The sequence below is a fragment of the Bicyclus anynana genome, chromosome 1 (assembly GCF_947172395.1).
Source record: "Bicyclus anynana chromosome 1, ilBicAnyn1.1, whole genome shotgun sequence".
In the NCBI taxonomy this organism is placed as follows: Eukaryota; Metazoa; Arthropoda; class Insecta; order Lepidoptera; family Nymphalidae; genus Bicyclus; species Bicyclus anynana.
In genome coordinates, this window is record NC_069083.1 from 11,206,780 (window position 1) to 11,233,018 (window position 26,239).

Consider the following 26,239-nt stretch of genomic DNA (forward strand, 5'->3'; position numbering starts at 1 on the left):
CCTGTATTTACCAGACCTTTGTTAATTTATGTAAAAGAGTGCATTTTATTCACTGTTATTTTAAGCTAAAAGTTTAACTCCCATGATCCTACCTACAGTTGACAATTAGGTAAGAACCAATTTTTATAATAACGAATGCCCATCTCGGATTCTCACTCTATGGAGGTGTCCGTTTTTAGTAAAAATTTAAAAGTAATTTCACAATGACAAATAATTTATTAACTCGCCAAACTTCTAGTCCGCTCTGAACACGAGGCGTATGGATGCGCTACTGAGTAAAAACGTCTGAAAGGGGTTTACACATGCGCTATTCCATCTTTAGTGGGGTCTAAAAATTTTAGCGAGCTTTTTGTGGGTAGAGCTAGAGTGTGAGTTTGTTTCTATTCGATCGCGAAAAAGTAAACGTAAATAATTTATATGGAATTAAAACAGCGCCATCTATGACTCACAAATCGCGCTGTTTTAAATCTAAAGAAATTCCACTTAATTTTTACGCGATCGAATAGTCGCTTTCGATTGAATTAATCGACACAGGAGTTTGGGCAGACAAAGATAATATGTAGATACAGAAACAAATAAAACTCGAGATTTTTCTACAACATATAATTCACACAGACAAAACGTGTATTTTATATAGTAGATAAGTGTTAACATTTACTATATTTATGATAAGTATTATGTTATTAATAAAATAACTAATAACTTTTCCGAGTTACAATATCTCTTACAAATATACTTTTATGAGGATTAAAAAAATACAAATGATCACAATTTGAAAACAATTGACGGAATGGTTTAGAAATTACAATATTATTAAGAGACAGAACAACAATACTTCAATAAGGTGACTTACATATCTGTATCGCCTATTAGGTGCGTTTAACGCAGTACAAGCGATTTTGATTTTCACCAACTCCTTACAGACCACGAAGAGCTATAAAAACACGAATAATTATATTATTATATAGTTAGCTACGTGTTAGCACTTTAATTAAGAAGGTTTATATTAAAAATAATACAATTATTTAGAAGAAAGAAAATATTGATTGATGGAATCATAAAGTAGTAAAAAATATTGCAATAAATCAATATATTATTATGATAGACATTCAGTACTTATTTTACAAATATCGCTTAGAACGCTGCTGCTGTAAATAAATTATATAATAATAGGCAAATTCTTATGCTGGATAATTATTTTATGCTACTAGCAAATGAATGATCATTGCATAATATAATTATCGTATTGTAACAAATTTTTTTAAACAAAAAAAAACCCATGCTTTTATGTTAATATTTGAATAAAAACAGTAATATTTTAACGTAAAATTTGTGACTTAACTGACTACTACAATTTACTTACACTAACAAGCAATATAATTTTTATTTGGCACTTTTATATTAATGTGCCTATTAATTTTAATATTATAAATGTAGGTTTAAATATTGAAAGGGAAATGGTCCTTTTTCATTTAGTGTAACGTCATTATGACAGGTATCAACGTAAGTGGCGGTGTAACTTTCACTGATTAATACTTTTAAAAACTTTAAAAGGATTTATAATTGTGCCAAACACGGCTAAAACTCAAGTGATTTAAGGTCGGAGTATGCCCGACTAGTTTCGAACCCATACGGGGCCCTTAGTCATGAGCTGGTTCTTGCAACGCGGCACGATCCAAACTAGTCGGACATACGCCGACCTTATATCACGTGTGTTTTAGCCGTGTTTCATAATCAATTAAAATGTTGAAAACTTTCGAGCTTTTGTCTTTAACAAACGAATTATAACGAGTAATATTACATTCGAAACACGACCACCTAGTCAACGGGACGTTGCAGTTTTTTCTTAGCTTAGCGTGCATCAGATGGATGACGAAATTTATTTTTTTAGATATCAAAAAGTGTAAAGTTAAATTCATGTTTGTAGGGGTTGGTTCTGCAGAATATACGAGTAATATACTAATTTTAAGTGATATCATTAAAATTTAAAATTCTAGGAATCCAACATGCAAAGGAGATTATATTATGTAGCTTCGCTAACAACAACATCGATAAACATTTTTGCTTAAATTTCTTCTTAAACACTAAACTATGTGGTGTTTATGTTGCAGTCAAACCTTTAATATAAAAAATCTAAAATTTCTTTTGGCAAGATAACCAGAATACCTGTCTGGAGGCATACATAAACATTCTTAACCTTCAATCAATCAATCAATTTATTTATTTGCAGATACATGCATTATATATTCAGGCTAGTTGAATCATGATAATGAAGTTAATATAAATAATTCCTTGCATCCCAGAAACACTTTATGAAATATCAGCTGGTAAAAATCATTTTTGGCTGATTTCGTTAATTAAAAGTACATAGTATTTATATGTTTGATTGGATGAAAGTTTGCACTGCAGCAAAAACACTTACACCATATTACCTTATAAATAAGTGAGATAAAATATTTGTATATTAGTAAGTATATCTATCATTATGGAAAAGAAAATTTAAAAAATATAAAGTACTGGTCATCCATGAACAATGTAGTAAAGTATTATGTTGAACTAACAAAGTCGCATATAAAAGTTTGAGAAAAGTTTACAGCAAACTCAGTTAGAATTTAGTTTCAATTAAGATACGTATAACATAATAAAGATATAGCTTTAACGACAGTGTTAGTCCAATTTTTTTTTTTTTTTTTTAGTTTTTTATATGACGTAGATAAGAACTAAAAAAGCGTACGGTTATTAATGGGTAATTATATATCTAGGTGTACGATTCAAAACATGAGCCACTATGTAGCAGTGAGTTTTATTGTTGCAATTAATAAGTAGTAATGAGTTTTATGATCATCTAAAGCTAGTATTACACGATGGGCCATTACTGGCACATCAAATGTTTGGGGAGATAGCTACGTGTTGCATATAGGGCTGCCAACCGTACTATAATATTATAATATAGTATTGTACTGTATTTCGGGTCTGCGTACTATATACTGTTGAAGAAACGTATAGTACGCAAAAATACTATATTTTCAACAACTTTATGAACTTTTAATTTTTTCGTTAATTTCAGGTTCGATATTCGATATGATAGACAAGAAAATACAGTAAGTGTAAATAAATATAGTGTATAGAAAAACAATCGTGTTTTATCGCTTATTTCGTAATATACTACATTTTCTTTAAGCGTGCTATATTTTTTATGGCTAAATCTGAAAAATATGTAGGTACCTACTATATTTTTATCAAGAAATTTTGGCAACCCTAGATGCATAACACATCTACTCGATGGCAACATTCAGTGTTCATTCGTAGTTGCAAGGACACTTTTTATTTATCATAACGTATACGAGAAAAAGACGATGGTGGTCTCATTCCCGTACATTTTTTTTTCCGTTTGTAGAAAGAAAATCGATGTGCCACATGGCTAGAGGCTCGGGTTATTATTACTGGCTCACGTTCTGAACTGTACACCCAAATAAATAATAATAATTAATTAATTACCCTGCTGAAAGTTTTGTACTCAATAATACTTATTGCATTTATTATAGAAATTGGGGCATTTATTTATAGGAACACCTTTCACATTAACTATTTTCTTAATATTCGATAAAATATTATGACACAATATTGCAATCAAACTTATGGTATATAGACATGGTAAAAACAGTAAATTAATAATAATCTATTATTCGGTTTTGACTTATTTTAATGGAATGGTCAAGTTATTGCATTAATTTATGTCCAATTCTATAATATTGAAATAGACAAGCAGCTAAGTTCATTAAGAGGTTCAAATCCATACGGGCCCCGAATCATCAGCTTGTTTGTTAAACGTAAACAAAACTGTAAGTTTAGCTGATTTCCATTTAAATATTATAAAAAACACTCACGATATTTTAAATTATTAAAATTTATATCTTAGACAGAATATGCATGTATTTTAATTTTTTAAATCAATATCAAAATGGTAGTTATGATAAAATTTAAATCATGATAGGCAACTTTACCATTCTATACAAAACAAAACACATAAAATATCTGACATATTTTAAACATTCAAAGCAGCGCTTTTAAGCGCTTTGAGCGATTACGTACCACGACGTCACAATTTAAAAAAAAAATTGTATGTATTGGTTGGACAGATACAGAGGAAAATATATCTGGCCTTAATTCGGATCACATGCATATTCCTAGACGACACACATTGTGCTTTTGTCTATGAATGAACGCAAGATGTAAATTGTCCTCACTTTTCCAAGTGAAGTGACTGTTCGCGTTTGGCTTTGCTAGGGAAGGAGTGAGATAGGACTTACTGTAAACTGCTTCGTATCTTCTTTTAACTTTTCACCATCACAGTTTTAGAGAGAGAGCGCGCACAAAACGTATGTAGCGATAGATGTGCGAAGAAACTAACGGGAATTTATGCGGGACAGAGAGGTACTTATAGGATGCGTTGGAGTATAGGAGTGAGATAGGAATCGTTAGCTTAGCGCGAACAGTGACATCTATTGAATTATTTTATATTTGTTATTATTCACCACACTCAGCCTGCGAATGTATTGAAGAGTCAAGGAAATATAATTTACAAATACATAAAACTTTGGTGTATGGGTTCCTAAACTATGAGTTTCGTATCTCATTCATTTTGCCTCATAGTACGTTGATATAATATTGATTAATTCCCTCATTGGTTACGTGGTAAGATGATTCGACTACGGACAACGAGGTTCAGGGTTCAAATCCCGGGTCAGGCCAACAAAAAATTCGTTATTGGGGAAAAATTACATTAATAGCTGCCTGAAGTTGAGAGTGCACCTGTGCTTGCGCATACATTTGTGCACTATAATATCTCCTGCGTAAATGGTTAATTACTACATGAGCTTGGCCGCCAATATATTATTATTATATTGATATCAATATACTATGTGGCAGATTTTTGCTCTTTCATACATATATCCGCCCACTTTATTATGACGCGAGTATAATAAAGTGGGCGGATAATTGTGCCTCTGAGTATATATTCAGACATCTTGTTGAGGGCATCTTAGACCTCATCAGGGCAATATGCATCTCACAAACATAAAAAGAAATTCTACTACTACTAGTATACTAGTAACACTGATGTACTAGTATATTTCAAATCGTTAGGGCAAGTTTCACCACCTTCTGACAAGTGTTTGATAGTTTGAACATATGTTTTATCCCTTTCTTTAAGTCAAATGACAAAGACCAAAGGGAATAAGCTATACACCCCCTCTCATAAGTTGGTGAAACCGGCTCTTAAAATAATATATATTTTAATAATTGTCAATTATTAGTTTTCTTAAATCAATGTAGTTCTTAAAGCAAACAAAACAACAAAATATTAGTATAGTTTTTCTAATTTCAGAATACCAATACAGTATAGCTTTTGGATGTAGTTGTATGATGTTCAGAGAACCGTTGCTGCAAAAATATATTATTAATAACTTGGCAAATTCGTTAATAATACTCCCGATGTTCGGCGCGGGCTGGGAGGGGTGTAACGATGCCCAGCTCGCACGACTTTATACCCGCGCAGTCTTCCCTCGTCGCCCGCGTATCATGGGAGTGTCATCAACGAACTTGCCAAGCTATAATTACCATCTACCTGTGAGTGGTTGCTAAGCAACGGTTTTCTTTAACAGGTCGTCCTGTGTATAACTAAATAATTTATGTATTTTTGTGTCGAAGCAGTATAAGATGGAAGCGGGCTAACTCCACTCAGGGTTTATACGCGGTATCGTACCGGAACGCTAAATCGATTGGTTTAAATGTTACACACACATAGGCGTTAGTGTATCAACTTGCTACTACATGTAAAGGCAAACTGTCTTCATAAAAAAATAGAAGAACTATACTAGTACATTAATTTAACATAATAAATTAATAACACACTTGAAAAAACGCAAAGTAACAAGCTTTCTGGTTAATTGGTAGCGGTTTCTATGCATGCTTTTCACTCCTGGGTCGCTTCAGGTTCTGAAATGAATTATCGGTACAAGGTAAAGAAGAAATCCACACATATTAATCACAAATTGAAAATGTTACCAGTGAAGTTCCTATACAGTAAATATATCTATACTAATCTATACTAATATTATAAAGAGGTAAAGTTTGTAAGTTTGTAAGTTTGTCACATTTTTTAAATGGGGTAATCTTCGGAACTACTGGTCCGATTTAAAAAATTCTTTCACCAGTAGAATGCTACATTATCGGGGAGTGCTATAGGCTATATTTTATATTGGTATCATATATATTAGCCGAGTTATCACAGTTTTTGTCATACAGGTCGGACTGAAAATCCTCTTAAACAGACTTATTCGCATGCGCTGCCTTAACTATTGTGTAAAATTGAAATTAATGTATGGAGACTTTATGTATCTTTAGAAGTTCTACAAAAAAGTGCGCGACACCATATATCTATCTTCTATATATTAGCAGATATAGTACCTTTTGTGTTTTAAAAATTATTAATTTTATATACTTAGGTTTACGTCATTATTTATACAACTAAACTTTAATCCTTATTAAAATAAATTATTTAATAATCACAAGGATATTATAGAGATAAGATTTTCCCTTTACAGTATGTTAATTACTTAAATAGTTTCGGAGATAATACAAAATTTTTAAAAGACGCAGAAATTCCGCTATATGACGCCCGGCGCTTTCATTTACGTAGTTCCCGTTTCCGTGTGAATATGGGGATCAAACATAGCCTATGACACTCGCAAATAACGTAGCTTTCTATTGGTAAAACAATTTTTCAAATCGGTCCAGTAGATCTAGAGATTACCTCCTACAACCACACGAACTTTACCTTTTTATATTATTAGCATAGAAGTCTCTATTTCTCTTGGTCATACCACCACTCTCGAAGGACTGGACCGATTTTGCTAAGGGTAGGAGTAAGATAGAGAAGTTACAGGGTAGGGTAGGGTACGGGTAGGAAAGCGTAGGGGTAGTGTAGGGGTAGGGTAGGTTTAGGGCCGGGTTTAGGGTAGTGGTAGGGTAGGGGTAGTGGTAGGGTAGAGGTACGGGTAGGATAGGGAAGTGGTAGGGTAGGGGTTGGATAGGCGTAAGATAGGGGTACAGGTGGGATAGGGGTAGGAAAGGGATAGGGTACGGGGAGGTTAGGGGTAGGATGGGGGTAGGGTAGGGGTAGGGTGGGGGTAGGGGTAGGGTAGGGTAGGGGTAGGGTAGATGTAGGGGTTGGGTAGGGTAGGGTTGGGGTTGTGGTAGGGTAGGGGTAGGGTAGGGTAGGGGTAGTAGTAAAGTTGACATCGAAATTTACGCGGACGAAGTCGCGGGCGTCCGCTAGTAAAATATAAAATCCTAAGCCGACCTTAGCTGGAAGTCGAACCTAACTCCTCTCTGTTAAGTGTTCATAAAACGAGGTAGGTAAAGACCTGGTCCCTATGTCTGCTCTCGGAGGCTCATGTTCTAATGAATGAATGAATAAATAAATAAATGAATGAATGAATGATCGGTTATTCACAAAAATGTAAGTAGGTCGAATACGATGGTACAAATATAAATTGAGCCTTTACATTTTACCATAACTTTTGGATTTATTTGGTGTTCTTCTACGAACTATCATGGAAGTTTTATTAACCGGTAACCGGAAAACTTACCGTTTATAAAATCTGTCGGTTAGTTGAACGTACAAATAGCGGTTGGCTCAAACATTGGCGCCAATACGCCAATATTCATAACGCTTGCGGTGATTTGTTCAAACTTTGTCGCCAATACACTGTATTTTGTCCTAGTACTATATATTTCGAATAAATAGATAATTTTCTCATTATTTATAGTTTGGCTAGGCAGGGAGAACAACAAGAGCGTAGGCAGAGTGTTAATAGATTGTCAAGGAATTCCTTAACCCTACGTCCTTTGGTTACAAGTCCAGGTCTCTGCTCGGAGTTTCTCTCTCTGCCACGCGACGGACCCGGCACCCGCACGGTGAATCCATGGAATTCTAAGATATTTGTCTCACAAATATTGGCATAAAATCATCATATTCATCATCAATCTCCTATTAAAAAGTGGATGCACAATCAACGACCATAAAACATTCCCACTCAATGAGTGCCAAACACAGCTTTTTAGCACTCAATTAAAATAGTCCTATTTACAAATTCCTTAAACTTAACTTAACCTTAAACTCAATCCTTAAGTTTCAATTTGCTCTGAATTTGGAATTTTATTGAATAGTGGACTATGTTTAAAGGAATCTATACTAATATTATAAAGCAGAAGAATTTGTTTGTTTGTTTGTTTGTTTGTTTGTTTGTTTGTTTGTTTGTTTGATTGAACGCGCTAATCTCAGGAACTACTGGTCCGATTTGAAAAATACTTTCAGTGATAGATAGCCCATTTATCGAGGAAGGCTATAGGCTATATATTATTTTCAAAAAAATTAGGGATCCTTCCTGAAACTCCAATAATGTAACCCAAGGTGTACATGGCGTGTGTTCGCGCCTTCCCAAAAGTCTGCTAATTCGCTCAAGCATTGTCATTGCTATTCAAAAGGCCAAGGGGTTGCAAATACAGCAGCATCATTCACTCGACCGTGAAATGACTTCACTCTCAACCAACACGCGCACTAGACGGTTGTAGCTTGCCAATTTGTCATCGGACCTAACATTACTTACAATAAACCTTTTCAACCTTCTCCAAGTTTTTCCTTACCAGCGTGCGCTGCAAAAACTATTGATTTTAGAATAAAATAATGTACAACAACTTTGTAGAACACATAATTTTCTACAAAAAATGTCGCGACAGCATATATCTATCTATATATATATCTATCTATCTATCTATACTATAATAAAAGAGTAGAAATCGAGTGTCTGTACTTTGACCAAATTTAACTAAAATCAAGTTAGGGCGATTAGAAATGAGCAATAGAATACAAAAATATTTTTTTTAATTTTCTTGCCTGTCTGTCTGTCTGTCTGTCTGTCTGTCCTTCTGTCTGTATGTTCGCGCTATTCTCTGGTTCTGCTGAACGGATTTTGACGCGGTTTTACAAATAGATAAGGCAAAGTTCAGGGCAACATATAAGCTTTGTTTCATTAAAATCAGACAAATAGAAAAAAAGTTATCTTGAAAAAACCGGATTGCTCAAATTGATTCGCAGGCGTTATTTGGAGAAACAAGTTTTCCACTAAAACTGTGTAATATGGATATTGAGGCACATATTCTATACTCAACTGACCAATTTGTTTGTTTATTTGGTTGAACACGCGAAGCTAATCTCAAGAACTACTTAAAAGTTCAGGTTCAAACTGAATAATCCTTTTTGTGTTTAAATAGTCACTTTGTCTACTTTTTTATCGTATAATGTTATGCAAGATTTATTACTATAAAAAGAGCACGAATTTGGCGCAATAGCTATTAAATACTTATCTATACTCTATACTTATAATAAAACTGTAACAGGTCAAATTACAGAACTTTTTGATTAATTTAAAAAAAAAAAATTATCATAGGGCATTATACAATCGATACTGAATTCAAAAACATTTTTTTTCGATTATTTGTCTGTCTGTCTGTCCCTATTTTTTGTTGACCAGGCATCACACTGAAACTACTGAATGAATTCAAATGAAACTTAGCACGGTTTGAGAACATAATACGGAGCAGGTTATAGAATACTTTTTATAGTACTTTTTATAGAAAATAAAATCAGAAGGGGGTGAAATAGGGGTTGAAAGTTTGTACGAAAAGTCTTCCTCTTTTCCTGGTCAATTTACCCAAGCCAGCCTTCGACCTTGACTACGGCTGGGTACTTTACCCAAACAAAAAAAAGCGCGGCCTTCGGCCGAGGGTTTGTAATATGGCCTCTGATCGTGGCTACGGCTGGGCATTTTACCGATGCACAAAAAACTATATTGTATCCAGAGTTTGTGATAGTTATAGGATATAGTTTCTGATAGAGCCTTCGCGCACTGTATTGTGGCCCGGCCTACGGCCGGGAGTTTATGATACAGCCTTCGACCGTGACTACGGCTGGGCATTTTACCCAAGCACAAAAAAAGCGTGGCCTTCAGCCGCGCACTGTATTGTAGACCGGCCTTCGGCCGGGGGTTTGTAATATGGCCTTCGACCGTGATTACAGCTGGGCATTTTACCCAAGCACAAAAAACGGAACGCGCAGCCTTGGCCGCGCACTGTATTGAAGCCCGGCATTCGGCTGGGAGTTTATGATACAGCCTTTGACCGTGACTACGACTGGGCTTTTTATTCAAGCACAAAAACCGGAACGCGCGGCCTTCGGCCGGGAGTTTATGATACAGACTTTGACCGTGACTACTGCTGGGTATTTTATCCAAACAAAAAAAAACTCGGCCTTCGGCCTGGGGTTTGCAATATGGCCTCTGATCGTGGCTACGTTTGGGCATTTTACCGATGCACAAAAAACGGAACGCGCGGTCTTCGACCGTGGCTACGGCTGGGCATTTTACGCAGACACAATTAATTGCACGCCGGCCGTCGGCCAGGGGTTGGATAGAGCCTCCTACGATGGCTACGCCTGGGCATTTTACCCAAGCACAAAAAAAGCGTGGCCTTCACCCGCGCACTGTATTGTAGACCGGTTTTCAGCCGGGAGTATGTGATAGGGCCTCCGACCGTGGCTACGGCTGGGCATTTTACCCAAGCACAAAAATAGTATGTACTTTGTTGTGCACCGTCTTTCGTTCGGGGGTTTGTGATAGGGTCTTCGACCGTGGCTACGGCTGGGCATTTTACGCAGACACAATTAATTGCACACCGGCCGTCGGCCGGGGGTTGGATAGGGCCTCCGACGATGGCTACGACTGGGCATTTACCCAAGCACAAAAAATGCGCACTTTATTGTACACCGGCCTTCGGCCAAGGGTTGTGATTTTTATATACAAAACATACGAAAATATAAATAGAATGGGCGACGGGGTCGAAAATGTACATCGATTTTCACGCGGACGAAGTCGCGGGCATCTGCTAGTTTAAGTATAATTTTCTTAATCAATAATTCTAAAACTGTCAAAGCAGAATTGGCCAATTTTTAAGTGATTTTTTCTACATGATTGTGCATCCTTTTATTATAAGAGTAATAAGTGCATAAAATATAAACTAATAACTATAATGTATTTTCCAGTGAAATATTTATATGAAAATAATAATTATATATTATTTAAATTTTATATTGATTTTTATATATTGTAGTGAGTACATAATATTATGTACTAATGTATATTTAATGTGCACGCTGACGCCTTCATCCGCGTGGATATAATTTTATTTCTGGGGTAAACTATTTCCTGTCTTTGTATACATTTATTATTACGTATATCACCCCTACACTACAAATAAAAACCATTCAACAAAGTTAAGTTCGAAATCGCATGCTGATTAGAAATAACTCAGTAGCTTTTTGAAGTCTAGCATAGTCGCTTTTTTTATCATACCTGATTTTTTCTCCACCATATTCTGGGAAACGAAATCTCGAAGTTTAGAATAAGCCTCTTTTATTCTGGCATTTACAATGACAATGTGAAAGTTATCTGGCTCCTGACCTGAAATAGTGAATTCCTCTTCTAAGAAAGTGGTTTTGAAGGTTAATCTCACCAGGCTGCTTCAATTGGGGATGGTGCACTTAAGGTAATAATCAGGGACGTAGCTACCGCCATATCAACCGTATAAATGATACGGGGCCCCTCGGACTACAGGGGCCTTATGTGTGAAATCAAAAATTAGACTTTACTAAATTTTGATTTCACACATAAGGGACAATGTTGATTAATTTGTTGCTTCCCGAAAAATAATTCCGTTCTTTTCGTTTCTTTTGTCAGAAATGTTTACCCTTTATTTGGGGCCTCTTAACTATTTTTGATACATGTTCAACTCTGTAAAAATTTCTATCCGATGTTTATAATATTATTGACTAGGACACACAGCTGAGTAACATCTCTAATGCATAAACTCTAGTCTGCTATAGACACTTCTCGAAAGGTAAAACTCAATATTCAATAGTCCAATGTGGGACCTCATGAACTGAAGCCACACACCACTTATAACCAAGTTGGTAGACAAATAATAAAAACATTAAAACTGTCATCATCATTATCAGTCCATTTTAACATACAGGGCCAGGCCTCCCTCCTTCTAGGAGAAGGGATACAGTGCTGAGACCTACCATGCTGCTCAGTTCTTTCGTGACACACAATCACACATTTCAAGCCCAGGACCTCATGATCTGAAGCCATTTAAGTTAAGCACTATGGCCAACAAGACAGTAACAAAACATACCATATAAAATTTCCTTTTTAGCTGTTTCAAGCCTTTTCTTTAATGCTTCCTCATCTTCAGTGTTACGTCCTCGCAAACGTCTCTCTAGCTCTTTGATAGACGGTGGCATCACAAACACAAGCAATGGATCCAAGTCTGTGTTTTTGATTTGTTTCACACCTTCAATATCAATGTCAAGAATGCATATCTTCTCCTGACGACGAACATCTTCTACTGCACGTTTACTGAAATTTTGTTTTATTCTTTGATAAGAATGGATTTTTTTAACCGAGTTTAAAAAAGGAGGAGGTTCTCAATTCGACACGTTTTTTTTTAATGTTTGTTACCTCATAACTTCGTCATTTCTCAACCAATTTTGAAAATTATTTTTTGTTGGAAAGAATATACTTCCAGATTTAATTGGCATGAAAATCGGTTCAAAAATTTTATGTTAATATCTTTAATTAATACGCCACTTGCTTGGTACTGCCATCAAAGTGATCAGAAGGTAGCACATGCAGTGTTATTTTTCACTTTTTAGTTTACTATGGTAATATGGTAGTAAATTAATTGCACAAGACCCAAAATTATCACATTTAAATGGTTAAGTGTTAAACTATAAAGCTTCTTTGTAAAGCAAACACTGTTTTTTATAGTAGATCACTATAATCCTTAAACCTTAAATAAATAGTACTATGATTACTAAAAGTAGTAATTGTCAGTTTTAATCATAAATAACACTCTATTCTATACAACTAAGTGAAGTTCAAAGATGCAGGAAATTTATGGCTTAAGTTTTTAACTTGTATTGTTATTGTATAAAATGTGCTAGAAATACCTACTTCTTATATACTCATTGTTTTTAAATTATATTCAAATACATTCAGACAAGTAGGCTTTTATAGAAGCACTTTTGCAAAATCAAATCTGTTAGTGGGTAGTGACACTACAAGCAGCTTCTGGAAGAAGATTCTACCAAGAATACCCAGCATGATATTCAGCAGCAGTTGCTCTTTAAAAAATAATAATAATATCTTCCTGATCCAATTCCAAATTTAAACCCTTGAGCTTATCATTCATAGTTAATCACTGGCCAGGTACCAGGCAGTTATTCCATTAATATTATATTGTATATACAACAAAATAGCACTTAAAAACCAATCAAATACATATTGACGGCCGCGTGGCGCAGTGGGTAGTGACCCTGCCTTCTGCATCCACGGCCGTGGGTTCGATTCCCACAACTGGAAAATATTTGTGTGATTAGCATGGGTGTTTTCCAGTGTCTTGTGCATTTATTTATTTATACATTATATAAGTATTTATATGTAGTATATAATTGTATATTAATATTATAATATCAACTATCTTAGCACTCATGACACAAGCTACTCTGTATGCTTACTTTGGGGCTAGATAGTGATGTGTATTGTTTAAGTATATTTATAAATACATCAATCTTTATCATTCTCTACATGGAAATTAAATAAAATTATTATCTGATAACAATACAAACAACAGTGTTATCGATTTAGTTTCACATGTAAAATAACTTAAAGAAACATTAGTTTAATGACGAAACATAGACAAAGAATATTGAAAATAATAGTTTAGACTATAAATAGTACCCCTGAAGTATTGCACAAGAGTTAAAATATTCTCGTAGTATACATTTAAGCAATTTAAATATAAATTTTGTTTATATGTCATAAAATAAATACATGGCATACTGTTCTCAAGGAGCATATAAAATGACTCCCATTAATACAGTATACAAGTTGGTGACGTTGTTCAGGCAACAGTCAGACAAAATACACAGTTTTAAAACATGAGTATAACAGTTGGATGTGATAGTCTTAAGCATGTAATAATTGATAGTCATTTTTTTGTAATAATTGATACATAAGTTTTAATTGGTTGAAAGTCAGCCTGACCTCCAAGAAGTTGAAACATAAGCAACCTAATTAAATTATTACTTGTGTAAAGGATAGGACAGCATACATAGCATACATAATATTATAAGAAATCAAGAAGGCCTTCTATACATAAGACCCTACATATTTTAATATGCATGTGGCAACCTCAAAGAGTTTGCACAACAGAAAGCTAGCTGTTTCTCCTGCATGGCAGCATTTAAAAGGGAATGCCCATCCCTGGCCCAGGCTAACCATAACCACCTGGCAATTTACTTATAATTATGAAATCATTACTTTATCAAAAAAGGTTTGCTACAACGTTTTATGACATTTTTAATTCATCTTTAATTTGTCCACAACGGGAACAAGCTAAGATCATTGACCTCTCAGCCTGAGTTTTATGAAAATTTTTGAAGACTTATGAATATAGGTTTGTCCGTCTGTTTTCTTGTTTATTAAGCTTGTTGGTAACAGAAAAAAATAGATAATACAGCTTCAAATGTTACTACACCTCTTTGGTACACCATCAAACATTTTGCAATAGAAGAGCGACAAAAGAAATGTATTTTTCTTCAAGAAATATACTTTTATTGAGCCAATTATTTAACCAGGTCCTTATTTATACATCATATAACCATCTCAATTTACTTATGTACAGGTATACCTGGGTTCCCTGGGCCAACATTGTATGGGCTAGTGGGCCCTTTAGAACACAGTTGCATGCTTGCATTAATCATGCAAGGTAGACAGGATTTTTACTCTGCTCTTTGACCCTACTGTTAGAAAACTATAGCCTGGCAGGCTCAACTATTATAGATTTTAAGCATGCTTTAATAGTTAAAATATTGTATAAAAAATCTATACCACTGTATATTTTGTTTGAATGAAATAATAACCTTTCCCTTGCTTACTATTAAATAAGCTGTGTACAAGATATTTTAGTTTTTCATATTGAGTTTTATATCCTAAATAGTAAATAGATAAATGTAATAATAAATTACTAAAGTACTTATGTATATCCTTACACATAATACAAAGTAATAAACAATGACTAGTTTTTAGGTTTGATCAACAAAAGGTTGGCATCTTGCCAAAAATGTATTCAGCACATGGCCGTGTGAGAAAAGGAGTTATTTACCTGGTTCCATACATGTTTCCACTGAATATTGCATTTTCAATAAATTCACCTCTATCAATAGCAGCTTTCATTTCCTCTACAGTGGTGAAATGATAATGAACTCCGTCCGTTTCTCCCGGTCGAGGGCCACGGGTTGTGTGGGACACGCTAAAGCCGAATTTATCCGGAAATTCTTTCAGTAGACGCTTCAATAACGTACTTTTGCCTGAACCCGAAGGTCCACACAGCACCAGGGGACGCGGACCTTTTTGCACCATTGTAGCAAATGCTGAAAAAAAATACTATCATAGGTTATGAAAGCCGCAAATAATCAATTTCAGAAACATCAAACGTGTCTTACCTTTGAAGAAATACGTGACTGTAATACGTTGTAACGGTATGATAAACGATCAATATCGCTGTAATAATAAAATAAATATTATCTCTATTTAGCGGTATCCAATACGCACTAAACTGTAAATGATGTAAACAAATTTTTGGGAAACAACAATAGTCTTTTTGAGTTTTTTATTAAAAGCTTTTTTAGCTGTAACTCATGACATGACTGTGACAGTTGAGTGACACTGACAGGAATCTATTAGTCTGTGAGTGACAGCCAGACAAAGATAATAAATAAACAGCCAGAGAGTTCCATTCATAAACACTCATAAATTCCATTTTTGTTAACTTCTTCTTTTATTTTAGGTGTTTCTTTACCGACCAAACAATATTTTATCTTTAGAGGTATGAGAACTTAATTATTTTCAAACTCTTACAGTGTTTATTTATTTTGAATAAAAGCGCTTGAGTACTCTCGTTGATCGTATTTTAAAAATAAAAAATAAAACAGCGTCTATGGTTCACACAGCTGTTCTGAAAAAACATACATTTCATATCTTTTTATTTCAGTTTGTAATGTATTTCAGTTAATATCATTTCATTAAATACATTTAATTATAAAAATATTTTAAATATCAATATATTGTGAAAAAAATTACATTCAACTAAATAATTCAGTTATGAATTTCAAACAGTAGTGTTGTCATTTCCGATATAAAAATATTCGACCAATCGTAGCGTAAGCTGGCGCATCTCGAAGCTCGTTGGTTATTGTTATGTGAAATATGAATTTTGTTCGTTAATTTCATTTCATTTTCAATTTCAATCGGACTGTGCAAGAACTGCTAGAAGCTAGAGTAATAGTAGAATTATCGAGAACTACATTTATTGACCAGTGGTATGCATATTGCATTTTAATATTTAATATTTATCGTTGTAAACTCTGACAAAGAGACAATAAAGTCGAGGCAAGAGAAAACAACGGTATAAAGTTTTAAAGTTTTTTGTTGTTCAGAGAAGAACCGTCGTAATGGAGATACAAGTCAGAAGGAAACCAAATGTAAGGTTTCTTCTTTTATTCGAAGACTATAGAGTAGAACTGTATAAATAGCTGTTGGATCATAATTTTTCTGTACAGGTTCATGACCAGGAAAACGTGTACGGGCCAAAGGATGTTGGCGTTTCAGTTCCTCTGAAGTTGGGGTTGAATGTTCGAGGGGCACTTGGAGAGCTCAACTCAAACACGACTTTCGCATCAAAGCCTGCCAACACTATCATCAAGGGTTCTATTCCCTGCGAAACTGAAAACAAAATACGACGATCTGGCCGAAGGTACCCACATATTTCCGTATAAAGTTTCGCCATTACGATTACTATGCAAAATTAAATTATATTAAATAACTGTGATTATTATTGAAAATATGTTGTTAAACTTATAGTTTAGATTAGATTTAGTTTTCCATAATAACTTGATTTCTTTGAAATCTTAAATTACAAGCAAAGCACAGTAAGACAAAGACACATTGATTTATTACCTACCTACATGAAAGTTAAATAATTGTATAGAAAAAACAGTCTGGTTTATTAGGTTTGGTTAGTTATTTTTTTTTTATTACTTATTTTTTTCACTCAGTAAGTGAGACTCTTTGGTACCTATCCATCTCTTTTCTGTGAACCTCTGACTTCACAATTACATGCAAATTATAGTAGCATACTTACCATCTTACCATCAGGTGAGATTGTAGTCAAGAAGATTATAAAAATCGCAAAATAAGCTTCATTAGTAAAATATAATATCGAGTTGATTAAAATTCTCAATTCCCAGGTGTTGGTGTAGGTGTGCACCTGACCTTATCAAATTGTCCAGATGGTCAGAGTTGGACATTGGAAATTGTTTGATGAATTAATTTAATATGTGACTCACCAGGTTACATAGTAACCTGTGATTGTTGTTGAGTTGAGCTGTGATTAAGAAACATACCTCTATACATCTAAACTCTCAAATTAATACATGTAAGAGTATAGAACCATCATTAACAGCTGATGGATGTCCACTGCTGGACATAGGCATTTTGCATGGACTTCCAAACACAACAGTCTAGCCGCCAACATCCAGTGGCTTCCTGCAACCCTCTTGTTGACCTCTGTTCACCTAATGGGGGGGGGGCTCAACCAACACTAAGTTTTCCATTATAGGGTTGCCGTTCCAGCACCCTGGGACCTCAACATCCATCGGTTCTTCTAAATTTGTGCCCTACCCATTGCAACCTCAGCTATGCAACTCGCTGAGTTATGTCAGTGACTTTGTTTCTTCTGTGGATCTTCTCATTTCAGATTCAATCCTACAGAGAATCTACAAGCATAGCTTGATCCAGCACTCGCTGTGTAACTTTCATGTCTTCTTATGAGGTCTACAGTTAGAAACCAAGTCTCGGATCTGAAAGTCACTCGAACTTACAGATCCTTAAAGAAAAAAATTTAAAGTAAGAGTTAAGGATATAAAATGTAAAATGTATTTTTTTTTGTTAATAGCTATAAACATGTTCAATCCAAAGTTGACACTGGATTGTCTATTAGGCCAGTTCAGCCATCTTCAAGACCACCTCTTCGAAGAGAGGAAAGCACAGGCAGCCTTGCAGCTCGAGCAGTGGTATCTAGAGTAAGTTTTCATTTTCTCTTTCTGTTTACATAAATATTAGTTGTAAACAAGAACTTTTTTATTATTTTTGTATGTACTACTGCAGTGATCTGTGATAGAATTATTAGTACTAAGATCAGCAAATACACCACTACCAAGGTATTTAGATTTGTAGTATAAGGCAAGCAGAGGTCCATTAATGCTTTAATTAATTTTCTTCAAACTTTAGAGAGTCTGGATTGTTATGAAGAATATTTTATGTAGGTAAAATTAGCATAAAAATATGTTTCTCTATTGCTTTTGATATAGTCATAAATGAAACATTGCCTAGGCTCTGAGCTGCAACTCTGAAAAATCCTTTTTGCCAATCACCAAAATATAGTTTTCCATGAGTAGGTACATAACTAAAAGTAGAATTCATAGATATTGTAGGGGCACCCTCTGGGACTCATTCAGCCCTGAGTGTCGAATTTAACCTCCATTTGTTTGAGAATTTCACACTCGGCTTGTGAATGATCTCCTTGGTGGTGCCCCTACGTCTATGAATTCCACTGTAAGTACACTTTATACATACTTGCTCAGCCTCCACTAGCGTGTAGTGTGATAGTGGTAGGTATTTATTAAATATTTCTTTTTAAATTTGCAGGCTGCATTGAAGGATGCACAGAACAAGTCAACTGAATTAAAAGAAAGGGTAAATGTATTTGTGCAAGCTAAGAAAGTTACGCAGGTGAAGAAAAAACTCCCCACTCTTAAAGAAAATGCCAAAGAAGTTAAGAGCTTACTTAATCCTATCAGAGGACCAACAGAATCACTCTGCAATCTCAAACTGGGCGATGATGTATCTACAAAAGCTAAGGAAGTGGAGCCTATTCCCAAGCTACCCATTGAAATTGAAGACATTGATGCTGGTGATATTGATAAAGTAAATCTTCTGTCATACTACATTAAGGACATATATAGATATCTGACTAAACTCGAGACAAAGTATGCTATTAAGAAAGATTACTTAGCAGACCAGGTAAGCTATTTTCAATTTTTTAAAAAAAAAAGATATATATATATTAGGTTGTTTAATGAAGTGTTTTAATGGTTATGTTAATTTGGTTCTTTGGACTTCGGCCTTCGGTTGAGCTATGTAAAACTACGAGTTTATCTTACAAAGCCCACATGTCTCAGAGTTTGTTAAGTCTGTCTGACCCAGTCATTATTAACATCTGATGTTTGTAGTTGAATAAAAATAATGATATTTATTTTCAAGTCACCAGATATATGAATATAATAGATTGATGCCCCAACCCCTGTGCTAGAGAACCATGTGTTCCAGAGTGAAACATACGGTCCCTTCCAAGGAGTGTCTCTGAGTATATAATCATCATCATCATCATCATCATCATCATCATATCAGCCGATGGACGTCCACTGCAGGACATAGGCCTTTTGTAGGGACTTCCAAACATCACGATACTGAGCCACCTGCATCCAGCGAATCCCTGCGACTTGCTTGATGTCGTCAGTCCACCTGGTGGGGGGTCGGCCAACACTGCGCTTACTAGTGCGGGGTCGCCATTCCAGCACTTTCCTGGCTCTGGCAGAGTATATAAGCTAAGAACAAAACAAAAAGGAAAAATAATTACTTTATCACTATAAGACTGCCAAGCCATTTGCAGCAGCAGTAACTGTTTGTCTTTGTGGTGATGAGACAAATTATGAGGCAATTGTAATTGAATGTTTGTCCCTTTCGATTACAAGCTGTCAAAAACACAATCCCTGAGCAGCTATACTTTAGTACCTTATCAGGTGAAAGATGTCCATTGCTGGACATGCTCTTGCATGGACCTCCAAGTACAACAGTCTCGAGCCGCCAGCATCTAGCGGCTCCCTGCAACCTGCTTGATATCCTCAGCCTACCTAGTGGGGGGTTGACCAACACTGCACTTTCTGGTATGGTGTTCACTATACTATACTAGTAGTAAAGTCCATTTAGTTTTTATGAATTAATTTCCAGGCTGCAATTACTGGAAGGATGAGAGCAACTTTGATTGACTGGTTGGTAGAAGTACAACATCAGTTTCATTTAACATTGGAGACCTTCCAATTGACAGTCGGTATTATTGACCGCTATTTGCAGGTAAATATTATTTTAAAATACTGTTCAGGTTAAAGACCATCACCTTTTTTCTTCATGTGTAGTTCTTCTTCTTCTTTCCTGGGCCTTTTCCGCACTTAGCCACTAGGGGTTGGCCGTTGTACATAGATTCATTTGGTGCTGGTTCCCGCTGGAGTCTACATGTTTAATTAACTATAAAAATGATTATTATACACAATATAACCCTTAGCACCAATATTTTAACGTGAAAGTTTGTGTGTGTGTGTGTTCTTCACGCCAAAGCTCCTGAACCAATGTGGTTGAAATTTGGAATGGAGATTATAATCTGGATTAACAGATAGGCTACTTTTTATAATTTAATAAACCAAATTTCACACAGTTATCTATAGATCTTTATTAGTGTAATAAACGAACAAAAAATTAAAACACTTATAACATTCAAGATCACAGAATTCTTGCTTGCTGTTAGCACTTTTTAATAGAAACTGCACTGGAATCGAGTCCTTGGCTCTGCTCGAAATTCCATGTCTTTACAAGTTAGCCCTTGACTACAATCTCACCTGATGGTAAGTGACGCAATCTAAGATGTAGGCGGGCTACAATCTCACCTGATGGTAAGTGACGCAATCTAAGATGTAGGCGGGCCAACTTGTCAGGAGTAGGATGAAAATCCACATCCCTTTCGGTTTCTACACGACCTACCAAATGTAATCAGTCCCCATGACGCTCGAGTCACTGCAAATTTAGCATCCTGGGCTCCTCTACCATGGTCTGCAGCTGGTGATGATGTGTGTGTGTGTGTGTGTTACAGAAAGTGACAAACCTGCCCAAGAGTCGGCTACAGCTGGTCGGCGTAACAGCACTGTTCATTGCCAGCAAATACGAGGAGGTATATACGCCTACTATCCACGACTATATCTTCATCACGGACAATGCATACACTGTGACGGACTTGCGCAAGTGCGAGATTGATATGCTGTCCAAACTTGATTACAGCCTCGCAAAGCCGATACCTATCAGTTTTCTAAGAAGGTTAGTTTATTTTTATTGCATGCCTAAAGTTATTGCTTAAAGGGGAATGTCCACCATAATTTGCCATTTCATATTTAATTTTAAATAAGAAGAAATTGTGTTTCTAAAATAGTTAACTCTTTCCAGATTTGTAAAAGCAGCACACGGTACGTCCACAAATCATCACCTTGCAAAATATATGGTTGACTTGTGTTTAGTGGACTACTCAATGGCACACTACAAGCCTTCAGAATTGGCCGCCGCAGCGCTGTGCCTGTCACTGCACCTTCTGTCAGATGAACCTCTAACAGAAGTATGGACTCCTACTATTAAATACTATTCGGAATACACCTTGGAACACCTAGAACCTATTATTAGGAAGATTGCCAACATCGTGGTTGGTGTACAAAAGTCCAAATTTCAAGCAGTCTACAACAAATATTGTAATGTGAAATTAGGCTCTGTAGCGACTCTGTCGAAGTTAAAAGGCGAAGCCATACTCAAGCTAGCTGAGCAAGCGTAGGTATTTATAAATGATTAATTTTAAAAATAATGATTTGTGATAGATTTTGATACTTGAATGTAATTGTATGTAGTTTAGCTCTTTCGTATACAGCTGACTTTCCATTTTGATTTCTTGTGTGAGGGTGCAGAGTAAAATTGTAGTAACAGTCATATTTCAGAAAATAACAAAATTATTGAATACTAAAACACGAAAAGGGAATTTTTTTTATGTATTTTAGAATTAAAACTGTCGTGAGTGTTATTCATGTTTGGATCGTGCCGCGTTGCAAGAACCAGTTTATGACTAAGGGCCCCGTATGGGTTCGAAACTAGACGGGCATATTACGACCTTATATCACGTCAGTTTTAGCCGTGTTTTATAATCAATTAATATTTCATGTATTTCATAACATTCGGTAAATAAATATAAAGGCTGAAATTTTTTTTCAAATTCGAATTATAGAAAACTTCTACCTTGGTAAAGATTTTCATATTGTTTTAAAATGATAATTTTGTAAGATTTTCACTTTTTAGAAACTTTTTTAACTTTGCCTTTAGTTTCAAAAGCATCTTCCCACAAGTTCAATGGAAAGGCATAAATGTTACAAGTTTTATTGTAAATGTGTGTGTATTGTTTGACTGACTTTTTGACATAAGGTTTCTTTTAGGTACCTGTTTTATTTAAGATTTTAATTTTTAGACATAATTGTATAACTGTTATTATTAGTGAGTTGATACACATCATTATGTTGAAATAATATTATTATATTGTAAACGACAAAACATTGTATTGAAGGTATAGAATACCAATAGTGCCATATTTTACGAAAGTTTTTATGGTACAAATACAATGTGATTAATACCTAATGTCGTGATGTGACTTTTTGTAGTGATGTACTGATTTTTTTCGAACTTTACTGCGGTATTTTGTAAACTCATGGACATGGAAACATGGTTTATGTTTGCTGCAAGTATTTTTAAATATTGTATTTAGATTTTTTATTTATCATATCATACTCAGAGGCACAATCATCCGCCCACTTTCATATTTTTGCGTCATATGTAAAATGGGCGGATAATTGTGCCTCTGAGTATATTATATTCGATGTCAGATTTTCCAATGTAGCGTGATGTATTCTAGGTACTAATGTTATGTTTATTGTATAATGTATTATATTGTAATTTACATGCATATTATAGCAGTAGCGCGACTCCTGACTAGTTTTCCAATGAAAACACGTGACTGCACATACACTATTAAAATATACATGTATACCTACCTATTTACTGTATTTCGTATGTGTTTTGTATTGAACAATCACAAGATGTCAATTACAGTTGTAATATTTTTAACTTTAAGACGTAATATGACCATTTAAATTAACCTACATACTTTGGCCTTGGATGTAGTAGAAAATAGCACAAAGCCTTGTGTGTGTGAAAACTCTAAAAACGTCAGGACAGCAGAAATGCGTTGTTAAATTATTTAGATTTTTTTTTATTCTTTACAAGTACTCGCCTGCTGGTAAGTGATGATGCAATCTAAGATGGAAGCGGGCCTACTTGTTAGGAGGAGGATGAAAATCCACACTGTTTCTACATGAAATCGTACTGGAACGCTAAATGATAAGTGTGGCATTTGAGACCCTGTTTACCCTATCATTAAATTAGTGTAGGTAAATGTTCCTACAATCTGTTATTGGTTAAAAGTTAAAAGTTTGAAATCATGACAAACACGTTAGTTTGAAGCTGTAGCTACCCTCAGCTCACCCAGAATTTTTTTATCTGACTGTTCTGCGTTATTCAGTTTTAGATGAGTCCCGAGACAAAAATGACAAAAGTAAAAAAAAGGATTTCTTTTCCCATTGTGAGAAATGACTAAACTTTATCCCCCCCACACCTTTCAAGGCAAGGGCGCTTACCCACACACGTTTACGACGTAAGAGCAAATAATTACTTTAACATGAAACTGAACTGACATCGGACTTAAATAGTGACAGACAGCTCACCCAGAACTTTTCATTTTTATCTGACCAGTTGTTCTGCGTTATTCAATCTAGATGGGATCCAAATTAAAGATAACGGAAATTTAGCATGTACAATTATTGTACATTGTAGGTACACTAAAGTGATTTATCGCTAACATAATGTGCGCCACACACGTTTACGACCTAAGAGCAAATAATTATGAGATTTTAACTTGAAACTGAACTGACACGACCAAAATAGTACTGATCTGTAAGCATTTATTATAGCTTTTTAATATATTTTGTATTTTTATTGTACCTAGTGTTTAAATTGTTTAAAATAAATTGAATTGTTGTATTTTAATTAATAAAGATGTTTTATTGAGTAAATGTTTATTTTTCAAATACTACCCTAGTTACCTACCGATATAATATTTAGGTCATACTCTCACAGTTAGAAAAACTCATAATTCCAGACTTTCAGCCATCATCCAATTTACCTACTTAACTTTAAATAAATACTTAAATTCAACAATTATCCTCATCGTCCATTAAAACCGAATTAAGCTTACAAAATTTTCTCGTAAATCTCTTCTTGGATAGAATAATGAATTGACAGGTCTCATTAAAGTTTTCAATGACTGTCTGATAGATGTAATAAAAGTTAAAGAAATGGAGCGAATCACCCGAGAGTCTGCTAACTGCCAAACTACTCGAGTTGTATTAGGTACTAATTTTAATTTACATTCACAATGAAGAATTTTCTTTTTATTTATGATCTACTTAATAAGGATAGAAGATTTTATCGAAGTGCCGTTATACTTAAAAATGTACAAACCTCGGAATCCACAGCCAGTCAATATGTTTTTCTTTTTTTTGTGTTGTGATCTTCACACAATATTAATATTTAATATTATAAAGGCGAAAGTTTGTGTGTTTGTGTGCATGTTTGTTCCTTCTTTGCGCTGCGGCTACAGCTAAAACGATTTGGCTTAAATTTGGTACGGAAATAGTTTAATAATTCCTGGCAACCTATAAGAGTCATCATTATCAACCCATTCGGCTCACTGCTGAACTCGAGTCTCCTCTCAGAATGAGAGGGGTTAGGCCAATAGTCCATCACGCTGGCCCAATGCGGCTTGATAGAATTCACACGCAGAGAATTAAGAAAATTCTCTAGTATGCAGGTTTCCTCACGATGTTTTTCCTTCACCGTTTGAGACACGTGATATTTAATTTTTTAAAATGCACACAACTGAAAAGTTGGAGGTGTATGCGGACCGGTTTCGTACTCACACCCTCCGGAATCGGAGGCAGAGGTCATATCCATTGGGCTATCACGTATCTCCTATCCTGTAAGAGGATGTTATGTTTATTATCATACGTAAAAATACAAGTACCTACATAATAGCACAGAGTTTGTTTTGTTTATTATAGCAACAAAATGTTCGGAATTATTGTCGTGTTACACTTTTGTACTTAGCGTCTGTAGTCGCATCTCGCAAGTGTCTCCAAGCAACGCTTCCGTTGTTTCGCCAACTTTTAACGAGTTTGTCGGACACGAGTCTGCTCTGAGCATGGCGCGAAGTGCCGACGACCGACGTATTTTGCTGCACACATGTTACAGTGTTTATTATATTAGTTTGGCTTCGTTGCGTCAGTTATTCATCTATATTTTATTTGTAAAGTTATTCTATGTTGACGGCCACGTGCCGCAGTGTGTACCGTGCAGTAACCCTGCTTCCTCCATCCACGATTTTGGTTCGATTCTCACAACTGGAAAACATTTGTGTGATGTATATGGGTGTGTCTGGGTGTGTTTATACATTTATATAAGTATTGATATATAGTATAGGCTGAAAGCCTTTATAGCCGGAACTACCGTAATTTGGGAGGCTGAAATTTTGTCAGCCATCAGGAAAGTACGTTAGCCAATTATGAAGTTTGGACTTTAGAGATAGCTTTGGAAGGTAGCGGGTTTCGAGGGTAAATACAGAACTTAAATTTTAAATATTTTCCTTGTCAAAATATAAAAAATCATATCCTCTGTTTTCAGTCACTAAGCTTCGCCGTTGGTAAATTTATGCCTCCATAAAATGAGGTAGGTTTAATTCTAAAAAATTAAATCTACTAAATTAGACGTAGTAATCCTGGTACTTACTTATAATTCTCATTAGCTCATTTACCCAAAAGTTTCTAACAAATTCGAAAATTAAAAGTGCGTAGTGTGGCGATCGTAACATTCGTAACTATTTACAATGCCAGTAACCCAGACCGCCGGATTCCCGCAGCGATTTCCATGGCTTTCCCAGCCCACAAATTCGAAGAATTTATTAACGCTTGGCG

General features: G+C 35.1%; 2 protein-coding genes across 3 annotated transcripts; one reads left to right on the forward strand and one right to left on the reverse strand.

The window, feature by feature from the left end:
* Positions 1-594: 594 nt before the first annotated feature.
* On the reverse strand, positions 595-15,902 carry LOC112052705 (guanylate kinase). Of its 2 annotated transcripts, none has more exons than XM_024091885.2 (5): positions 15,686-15,902; positions 15,346-15,613; positions 12,313-12,536; positions 11,472-11,579; positions 595-934 (listed from the first exon to the last, which is right to left on the reverse strand). In XM_024091885.2, the coding sequence occupies exons 2-5, from the start codon at positions 15,600-15,602 to the stop codon at positions 918-920; spliced, it is 606 nt and encodes a 201-aa protein (XP_023947653.1). In that variant the 5' UTR covers positions 15,603-15,613; positions 15,686-15,902; the 3' UTR covers positions 595-917. The 2 variants fall into 2 exon arrangements, with proteins under 2 accessions (XP_023947653.1, XP_023947651.1); XM_024091883.2 differs by lacking the exon at positions 595-934 and adding an exon at positions 4,457-5,997.
* A 553-nt stretch (positions 15,903-16,455) lies between these two features.
* Positions 16,456-24,283, forward strand: LOC112052708 (G2/mitotic-specific cyclin-B). The gene is made up of 7 exons (XM_024091889.2): positions 16,456-16,723; positions 16,802-16,995; positions 18,196-18,322; positions 18,948-19,322; positions 20,310-20,432; positions 21,223-21,443; positions 21,570-24,283. The coding sequence occupies exons 1-7, from the start codon at positions 16,694-16,696 to the stop codon at positions 21,943-21,945; spliced, it is 1,446 nt and encodes a 481-aa protein (XP_023947657.2). The 5' UTR covers positions 16,456-16,693; the 3' UTR covers positions 21,946-24,283.
* Positions 24,284-26,239: the final 1,956 nt, after the last annotated feature.

What these genes read in the sequence shown, in the direction of transcription:
- LOC112052705 (XM_024091883.2), bottom strand. Translation starts at nt 15,602, where the DNA reads ATGGTGCAAAAAGGTCCGCGTCCCCTGGTGCTGTGTGGACCTTCGGGT. An exon ending in TAAAAAGGAAATTTTATATG is followed by an intron (nt 11,580 to 12,312) that starts GTATGTTTTGTT and finishes TCACTATTTCAG; the next exon opens with GTCAGGAGCCAGATAACTTT. An exon ending in TATGGTGGAGAAAAAATCAG is followed by an intron (nt 5,998 to 11,471) that starts GTATGATAAAAA and finishes AATTCATTTCAG; the next exon opens with AACCTGAAGCGACCCAGGAG.
- LOC112052708 (XM_024091889.2), top strand. Translation starts at nt 16,694, where the DNA reads ATGGAGATACAAGTCAGAAGGAAACCAAAT. An exon ending in AAGTCAGAAGGAAACCAAAT is followed by an intron (nt 16,724 to 16,801) that starts GTAAGGTTTCTT and finishes TTTTCTGTACAG; the next exon opens with GTTCATGACCAGGAAAACGT. An exon ending in ATACGACGATCTGGCCGAAG is followed by an intron (nt 16,996 to 18,195) that starts GTACCCACATAT and finishes TTTTGTTAATAG; the next exon opens with CTATAAACATGTTCAATCCA.